Source organism: Echiichthys vipera (assembly GCF_963691815.1).
Source record: "Echiichthys vipera genome assembly, chromosome: 3".
NCBI classification, from domain to species: Eukaryota; Metazoa; Chordata; class Actinopteri; order Perciformes; family Trachinidae; genus Echiichthys; species Echiichthys vipera.
This window is the reverse complement of record NC_139828.1, coordinates 19,840,539-19,850,419: the sequence shown is the minus strand read 5'-3', so window position 1 is coordinate 19,850,419 and position 9,881 is coordinate 19,840,539. Positions and strand designations below refer to the sequence as shown.

The 9,881-nt window shown below is 38.6% G+C and overlaps 1 protein-coding gene across 1 annotated transcript; it reads left to right on the top strand.

Moving 5' to 3' along the window:
• Positions 1–661: 661 nt before the first annotated feature.
• Positions 662–9,236, top strand: cist1 (colon, intestine and stomach enriched 1). Its single transcript, XM_083911648.1, has 4 exons — positions 662–711; positions 4,261–4,638; positions 6,517–6,680; positions 8,722–9,236. The coding sequence occupies exons 1-4, from the start codon at positions 663–665 to the stop codon at positions 8,764–8,766; spliced, it is 636 nt and encodes a 211-aa protein (XP_083767774.1). The 5' UTR covers position 662; the 3' UTR covers positions 8,767–9,236.
• The last annotated feature ends 645 nt before the right edge of the window (positions 9,237–9,881 follow it).

Below are 9,881 nucleotides of genomic sequence, written 5' to 3'. Positions count from 1 at the left end.
TATTTTAGTTTATGTACCTGTTATATATTTCTGTTACTTTCTTTACTTGTTTTATTTCTGTTGTTTCTGTTGTACTGCTGCAACAACCGAATTTCCCTGCATAATAATAATTATTCTGAGAGCTAAAGTGAACTAGAGCCAAACCTCTCATCAGTTTACTTGACCAATGAAGTTATTTCTGATTCTGTAAAAAAAACAGTGCTCAGCATGGATTTTATTACATTTCAATTTTATGCAAACTAAAAAAAAAAATACAAAACAGTTCCCAGCAATTACAACTAAAAAAAAAACAATCCAACGGCCAGAATTCAAACTCTAAAACGTTTCACATCTTTCAAACATTATGGGTGTGTAAATTGTTAAAGCCATTCAAATTAGTGTCAACTTTCTCTAATTACCTTCCTTACTTTCTCACGTTATAGATTAAAGCCCTCAGCAGACGAAAGCAGCACTGACATAAATGTCACTTTAAATACAGAACAAATACAGAGCTTTGTTCAAACATTGACTAACCAGCCTGAAGGATATGATATGCACCAACTCAGCATTTAGAGCACACCTCCTCAGGCACTCAACACATCCTGCTGTCAAGGATGTAGACTGTGTGTTTGAATATTGTCGATATGACGCCAGCATTTCCCTCTCTCAACATGCCTGCAGCGATGCACCTCACTGTGCTGCTGTCCCTGCTTGCAGCGACTGTCTGTAAAGGTAAGTCCACATTTCACATAGTTACCCGTTAAACTGATGTGTGATTTGTTTGACAATTTAAATTGGAAATAATCTTGAAATCTTATAAAGAAGTAAAGCCTTGCAAATAGAAAACTTACTGCAGCAAGAATCAGACTCATTGGAGGTAGTTTTTTTTTACTAAATATGCAGGAAGCAGAAAAAAATCTATTTAGTAGAATCTTAACGTCAACAACAAGAATATCTGAGGCCAGGATTGCATCAAACGTTGGACGACAATAAACCAAGTAACACAGAAACACTTATATATATGATACAGATTATTACAGTAACGTGAAATATAGAAGTGAAAGTAAATGGCAAGGTCATGCCTGAGTGGAAACTGAAGCAAGTACAGCACCACAGCTTAAGTGATTCTTAGCTAAATCTACTGCGGTGTCTGCCACTTTCTTTTATGTACACAGACATGTGTACACAATACCAGCTGTTTGCTAGATGTTTGTCTGCATCATCAGTAAAGACACATCCTTACCTGACAGACAATTAATTCTGAATCTCAAACAGAATGGTGCCTTAATGACATGAAAGCTGATTAAACAACTCACAGCCCATTTAAAAGATAGTAAGGAGCGTTTGATCATATCACACAATCTTCATCAGGAGCAGCAGTGGAGGAAGTATTCAGATACATTGAAGTACGAATACCACATAGTAAAAATACTCCATTACAAGTTATAGTCCTGCAGCGAAATTGTTACTCAAGTAAATGTAAATCAATACAAAAAAGGTGCTCCGTGAGTGTCTATATTTGAATGATACTGAAGTAGGTGCTTGTGTGTTACAACTAAGCAAGGAGATACATTATTTCCAGCTACTTATATTAGGAAATTAGTTGCCACCTTTAAGTAAACTAAAACAAGCCAAACCCCCCTTCTTTAACTGTGAAGTGGAAATAGTTTTTCATGCAGATGATCAGAAGAGTGATGGACAGATAGATAGCCTATATGTTCCTTAGGTTACCATACTAATAAACAATACAAATGAAAAATAGATGCCACAGTACAGAACATTCTTCTGTGTTTGTGTGTGCCTGCATGTTTGCACAACATGTCCAGGTGAAGGGGATAAGGGTTTCCATTGCAGTTTGACCATATTAGTCTAGGTAGATCTCCTGCTGGCACCTTTTGAAGATGATTTGTGTGTTGTCGATGAAAGTTTAAAGCTGCTGACCCTCTCCACAGCCAGTTGAGTAGATGATAACCTTAGATTTGCGAAAAGTCTTGTGAAACTCACTGATGGATGACCTTACCTAACCTTAACTATTCAAGGTCAATGCCTAACCTCAACCATCAGAAGAGTTTTACAGATCTTGGGTTACCATCTGGACACTACCTGCTTGTACAGGCACTGAGGGCTCATGCTAACACTCTAACAATACTGTTGCTTGTTTTGGTAAATTGACTTGCATTTAAATAGCGCCTTTCTTGTCTTCTGACCACTCAAGGAGTTTTACAGTCCATTTTCGGATTAGTGGATAACCCTGCCTCTGCCTGCTGAGCCACAGCCACCCTAAGCCTAGATTGCAGCTATTGACTGTATTTACTCAAGTGAATCAGAAAAGCAAACAAACTCCATCGAAGAACCTTTGTTACTTAACCTTACTGCTTCTTACTCACAAAGCAAATAAAGCAAACCTAACTTGTGTGTATTCAAATTTATTCCCATTTTTTGTAAACCTGATCAATTATTATCTTGGCTGTCATATTCTCCTTAGTGCTTAAAGACCTTCTGCCTCTGTGATCGTTACGCCAATGCAATTATGCACCATTGTATAAAATGTGACAACAGTCAACAGTTTCGTCCTCCATATCAATTTGCTATTGACCACTACTTTTTTGTCGTTTCATTGGCATCTGTTGGACTGGACCTGTGGAGCTGGAAACTGTGGTGATGGATAAGTGTGTCCTACAAGACTTCAGTTGCTATGGCTAGATGTTATCAGGAAGAAGCTGACTTAAGTAACACAGTGTGTCCCCCTTGTGTTGATAACATAAATAACACAACAAATATTAGACCTGATACTTTTTTAAAGAGTGGAATTGCGTGGTTAGAGAGTCTCTGCTTCTCTCATGATAAGCTACAACTATGATAGCGCAGATAATACACAGGAACAGCCTCCCCTGTGTGAAGTCTTGATTGGCTACTTGACCAATCACTTATGAATCTCTGTTTTATTGGTTTTACATCACTTGTATTAGATGGAGGCAGGATCAGAAGGTTGAATTAGTGTATGCATGGCTGGGCGCACATTAGGAGAGACAATACAAAATAGACTTGTTCATTTCATGCAGTATATCTTTATATTCATTGTATCCTCACACAACGGTTTGTATGATATCTAACACAATGTTATGTACATTTTGTCATGCGTTATCCTTTGAATGTCCAGCAACACAACACACAGTGATGCGCCTACGCAAGTCCCTGTAGTGCAGAACCTGTAAGGACTTAGTGAGGTTCAGGAAAAGATCATGGTTTGGGTTCAAATCAGTATGTTTGTTATGCAGGGCACGGACAGCAGCCACCTTGGGGAAAGTATTGTGTTTGTTTGACCCATCCTTGCATCCTGAAACCCTGCCCACGCAGACTTTGTTGTTCTTTACACAATCAACTGACTTCTTCCTTAGAGGCAGCCCTGCACTAAGTATGAGCAGTGAATGAGGACAGCCTGCTGTTTTTGAAGTAATAATAATATGCCTAAAACGTAAAAACTAACTCATTTGATCACTTTAGATATTTCATAATACTTTATTACGTTTATTAGCTTTGTGACTCTAATGTGATACAGTACATGAGAGGGGAAAACTATAACAAAAATATTGCGTTTGTGCATGCTGTCGCCTCCTGTGTATAGGACACATAATTGCCAGCTACGCCTCTGCTTTTACTTCAATCAGTTTTGTTATCATCAACCCTCTTTAAGAAGGAAATCTCTGCACACTCTGAATGAGTGACAGGTGTGTCGGAGGGAAGTGTAGTCTAAGGAACAATAAGGAACACTCCTGCAGACTGTCCGCTTACAGCTAGAAATCTTGTATAATAATACAACGTTTTGGTCTTTATATATAGCACATACAAAGGGGCTGCCTCAGTCAATCTATCATCCAATGGGAGGACATCGGAGGTTGGTTTGACAAGTGAATCAGTCATTTACCTCAAAGAAAATAACCATAAAGAAGCTAGAAAAATACAAAGTAATACAACATTATAATACTAATAAATCTTAAGTAACATGTAAGTAACTTTTAAGTAATTTTACAACTTCCCAAGAGTGAAAAGGGGATAAACAGTTGCTAAATCATATAGTGTAATCAAAACTGTTTAAGGGGAAGAAAAAAAACAAGAACACGAACAAAAAGGTACACTAGTCCCTTTTCAGTGTCATACTGTACACTAAACATAATCTAGCCTCTTTTTTAGCATTGGATTCTAGTTATTTATAGTTAAACCTAAAAAAGTCAACAAACTCAACAATCCTTATCTTGATCAATGCTGTTTGTTCCTTTGCAGACATCACCACTTCCTCTGCAGCCATACAGGTAAAAGAGACAACCACAAGGGCTGCACACCACACCAGTTTGGCTGCAATCGAAAACAATGATAGTTTACTCAGTGCAACAATCAACAACTTTGAACAACCTCCAACAACAACAACACTTGGAATCTTCACTGCAGTCACTTCAGAAAAAGTGCCATCATCCTCACCGCCCCCAACTTCATCACAAACACCCGACACAACAGACAAAACACATCCCAGTGTCACTCCTCCTCAGACTACAACGACAAACCAGACATTCAACGAGACCGTTTCTGACGGATCGACACTTCCACCAGCCTCAGTATCACCAAACGTCACGGCAACCACCACCCTGAACACAACCAGCCCAGGTCAGACTACTGTTAAGAGCTCACGGGTTGAAGGTGTACTCTTTATTCTGACTCAGAGAACAATGAATGCAATCTACAGCTCTAAAAATGTGAAAATTGTAAAACCTGCTATTTTTTTCACTTATTTAGGCATAACCCTTTGTTGTTTTTGCAGTGAAAGAGATAGTTGAGCTGAGATAAGATTCTTTAACTGCTTAAAATAATCAACAGATGAATTGCTTTTATTTACTTTAAAGGTGCACTGTTGGATTTTTGGCCATCAGGGGGCACAAGATCTTCACAGCTGGCCAACAGACTGGCTGTCTTTTGTGTACAATCAGGGAAAAGAATATATTTCTGCCCTCACTAAGCACATGTAGGTGCACAACTATGCAGTGAGCTAAAAACACAGCCGTTGGCCTTTGAAGTTTTTACTAGAGGCAATTTTGAAACTGTGAAAACAATATTGTACAATACATTAAATTACAATGATTACAAATCAGTAAATTTTACTGACACAATTAATGGTTCATGTAAAAATGAATAAACAGGAGAACTCAACATTAAGTCCCTACAGGAAGTAATATAGCGTTCAATTTACCTCAGATGTCAGATGTTAGAGCTGGGAATGACATCACACCCGAGTTACCAGCGTTTCAGTTACAAAGTGGGAATTTGCGTTTTTTAGGTATATCGGCATAGGCCGTTGCGGGCTGCTGCGTTCGCCGATAGTTTTTTCTCTGCATTATTTACAGACAGACGGCAGCACGGAGTTTGCATGTTCTCCCCGTGTCTGCATGGGTTTTCTCCGGGTTCTCCGGCTTCCTCCCACAGTCCAAAGACATGCATGTTAGGTTAATTGATGATTATAAATTGCTGTCTGTCTCTGTTTGTCTCTATGTGCCCTGTGATAGACTGGTGTCCTGTCCAGGGTCGACCCCGCCTCACTAGCTCAGCTAGTAATGGTGGCTATTTGGTTAGCAGTAAACTTATAGTAGGAAATTAAATTCTACTAAGTCATTCACTAAACAGCTGGACAAAATACTAATACTCCAACAAGGGTACAGAGTGCAGCAGGAATAAGTCCTAAAACCAGGAAGTGAGGTAGCATTTTTGGTTAGATGCCTTAAATAAGGTCCTGGGTTAACACAGGCTGAAGAGATTTAAAGGTTTTGTTCTAAAAAATAAAATATGTCAGTAAAAATCCAACTTGTGAATTTTGAAGCTTGTATGTCTTAAAAAAGATGGTTGCTAATGAGTGTAGTTCGTTTAGTCTTTTTATTTCTGATGGCATTCATGCTTCATTTTTGAAGTATCAGAAACCTTTGTTCGCCACGGAGTTTATTTTCCACCATAATCAGAATTCAAATAGAAACATACCATTGTTTTTGTTGTTGTTGAGGGAATAAGGGCGTGGGTAACTTCCAGGTCGCCTATAAAAATCATCCCTGCAGCAGAATGTATGGAACTCTTCATACACTCTAGACTTTTTTTCATATTCATATTATTACTTTACATATTATTACAGTTAATGTTAATTATCTGGTTGCTTGCATCCCTGGTTCAGAATGCCGCCAATTCCAGATGGCCGCCCGACATAGAGCTGGGTCTGGGTTTTAGTTGCCACTGTGTGCACAAGATTACTGAATAAATACTTTATATATAGTGCAACTTGTTGCTGCTCAGGGAGCAATTGTTGGGCCTGTAAATCATAAATAAACCTACTGTGTCTTGAGATAACGTTTGTTATGATTTGGCACTAGAAATAAAATTGAATTGAGATTATTTGAGCTCCCTGCGGCCGAGTTTAGAGTTCCTTTCCTTCCTTTTCACACCCTCGTATTCGACTGAAATGAACTGTAGTTAAGATGTTAACATTTTGGTTTGTCTCACCCTCAGGTTTTGTAGACGAGTGGGGAAATGGTTCCTTAGCAGAAAGTCCTGGCCTTGTGGCCATCCTTTGCATCTTCAGTATAATCTTCGTCCTTTTGCTGGTGGTTGCCATCGCGAAATGTATCCGATCACAGAGGTCCAACTTCGAGAGGCTTGATGAGGTGCCGATGGTGAGTGAGGAAACAGAAACTCTTTATTTTACACGATTGTCTTTTCTTTCTTATTTTTTTGAAGTTCAGGGTTTTTTGGAAAATCCTGAACTTTTCATCTAGTGACATCATAAGGTCAAAACTTCAGCTTAAACCTAAAACCAAATACCTGCGAAACTAATGACTTGTGTTTGGTGCTAATTAGTGTTAATGTTAGCAAGCCAACACTGTAAGATGGTGAACATGGTAAACATGGTTTTCTGTGACAACCTTTCTTTTTCAGAGTAGAAAGAGACATTGCGGTGGTGATTTAACCACGGATTTTAACAGAGAGAAACGATTGAGAACAACAACAGAGCGGAGCTTGGCGAGCTGTTGCCAAGAGGATTCAGAATCCCACGAAGAAGAGCGTAGTGGGAGCGTGAGTAGTGTTATGGCGTGGAGCGGGTGGAGCAAGTCTCCCAGCGCCCTGGGATTTGACACTCTGAGACAGATACAAGGGCGAGTAAATATTCCCTCGCGGGCCGGATCTAGCCCGGGGGCCGCCAATTGAATAGCCCTGATGTAGACTCTTATTTTCCTGAATCTAATTGCCAAATTCTTGTCAACATGACGTTTTCACACAACATAAGCTCCTTTAACTCTTGAACATTTGTTAGTTGAGACATGCACAATTCAACTCCAAGCAAAGATGGAAGTTAACAAATACATTGTATGAGACAAAGAACCCAGAAGCAAACACAGGAAACAACGATATTCCATGAATATAGTGAGGTTCTGCCTTGTGTGTGTGCAAGTAGCAGGGGGCAACACTAGTTATGTAGAATATGATTAGAACATTAAAAAGGTGGGACTCTGGCAGCGGTACAGTGTCTTTCTCCACAAGGAACTGAACTGTCCATCCTGGGAGTGTATAGCTTTAAAACTTTTTTCAGCTACGTTTTCCTTCTCAGCAGCGAGCCCAGTGGTTTGCTGCCCTCTCTTTCATGCAAACAGGAAGCCTGACTGGTTTTGAAAAAGTCTCAACACATGACAGTGTGTGGTGAGCATGCAATGACTCAGGACTTTCTTAAGAAATTGAAGCTTATCTTCAGCACTGCATCAGCGCGTCAGCAGGTTTTCAGACACTCAGCATCCTGATCAGATATAATTTTCTTTCAAGTGTGGCACCAGGTCTCCACTGTGGGGAAAAAAACAGAGATGAAAGCAAAACACTCGGAATATTACTACTGTCGCCTGCTATCTAAATCTTTATTGTCACACAAGTGTAGATGCTGTTAAGAGCTTTCAGGGCGTTGCGTTGGATACACACGCATTTGAACATACACAGCAGCACGTACAACATAAGGGTCCAAACGCAAAAATAACAGCTGACTTTGCAAACTGAGCACATGATGATGAGCAGATAACGTGCAGGTTTAATAAGTTACAGGACTATATTCTGTATTTTAAAGGACAGCTTTATGTTATTTTTGAAAATCTTGATTTATTTTCCTGCAACACATCTTCACAATGTTCTCCACTTAATCAAAATTTGAATGCTGCTTTGCAACTCCTTGGTAATCTCATGTATGTCTCATTGATTCGAACTTCTTACTTCCTACGAGCAGAACCATCTGGAAAAAGTCAAGACAAAGGCGTAGATGATTGCCGCAGTCAGTAGCACACATCCAAACCTTGATTTTCTCTCAGGACTTGTGTTCTGTTCCATCAACAAACCAGACATTTTCTTTTTTCATGAAATGCTGCTGTGTTGACCATATCAAACCCTAAAATGAATTTAAATTAAAATAGTTCAGTGCATGACCGGAAACGCTCCACCTACCTGCCATCCTGAATAGAAGTGCATTTACATAGGGAATAGATAATATCAAATAAAATAAACCTTAATGTAAAGCATCACACATCCACAGACTTCTTGAAACGTATTGCTCTGTTGGTAAAGCAGGTTTGAAAACACTAGACATCCAATACAGCTATTTTAATATCACACTGGTTGCAGGTTAGTATGAATATGTTTTGTTCCTTTTAACCTCTTTGCTGTTTCTTTTCATCTCCCCAGGACAAAGTGAACGAGGGGTCTCCGTTTGCCCAGTACTCAAAATGACGGAGGAGGCTTCATCAGATACAAAAGTCCAGGAGGAATCTGGTCTTCTGAACAACCCCACAGAGACAAGATTCATGTCTTTCTCTGAGGCTTTTATTTTGTTACAAAGCACTTTTGTCAGTGACACTGAAGTATTTGACCTCTGACCTGCTTGTTCAGCTGCTTTTAATTATGCTGATTAAAGCTGAATCCACTGTTGCACTAACTCTTCCTCCATAGTTTCTTTTGAAATTCAAAAGTGATAAATTGTAAACAGTATAAACAGTATATCTTTGTGAGCACTTAATTATTCATTATCACTCTTATACATGTGACAAATGGCATTATAAGAATAAAGTGCATTTGAAGTTTCCTGGATGATGGATTTGTGTCGTCAACAGTGCACAGGAAGATGTATTTCCAGTGTTGAAAGTGTACAGTATGTGAAATAAATGTTTTCTGCATACAAAAGCCCCTTTTGGGTAATTTGAATAAACATAACTGCAATTGGAATGAACAAGCGCATGTGAAAAATAATTTCTATGATGTTTTTATTGCCATATATGATGTAGAAATAATCCAGTGTAGATTTGATGTGAAATAAAATCATTGTTTGAGTAAAAGTTCAGCAGGAACAGTGAAGAAACACAATTTAATAGAATTATTATGTCCAAGAAACATGAATTATGTCCAAGAAACATGAAGAAAAATAATTTCTATGATGTTTTTATTGCCATATATGATGTAGAAATAATCCAGTGTAGATTTGATGTGAAATAAAATCATTGTTTGAGTAAAAGTTCAGCAGGAACAGTGAAGAAACACAATTTAATAGAATTATTATGTCCAAGAAACATGAAGACAAACAACAAGTGCAAGTATTTTATTTTGTCTTTCTGGACTCATAAACTCAAACAGTTTATCTTTGTTGGCCCATCTGTTAAACTGCAACAGTGGTCAGTTAGATTATTTAAACCTCTAACAATGAAACTAGTATGAAGAAACCCTTTAATCCTCTACTGCAGGGGTCTTCAACGATTAGGCCCCTTAGCGGACAGAGAGACGGAGCAGGGGCCCCTGAGTCCAAATAAATAATTATTAACATAGTCATATATTTATATCATGTTTTAATGGTA

Excerpts from the sequence above, each read along its gene's own strand:
- cist1 (XM_083911648.1), top strand. The coding sequence starts at position 663 with ATGCACCTCACTGTGCTGCTGTCCCTGCTTGCAGCGACTGTCTGTAAA. Across the intron at positions 712-4,260 it reads TGCAGCGACTGTCTGTAAAG|ACATCACCACTTCCTCTGCA; the intron begins GTAAGTCCACAT and ends GTTCCTTTGCAG. Across the intron at positions 6,681-8,721 it reads GGCTTGATGAGGTGCCGATG|GACAAAGTGAACGAGGGGTC; the intron begins GTGAGTGAGGAA and ends TCATCTCCCCAG.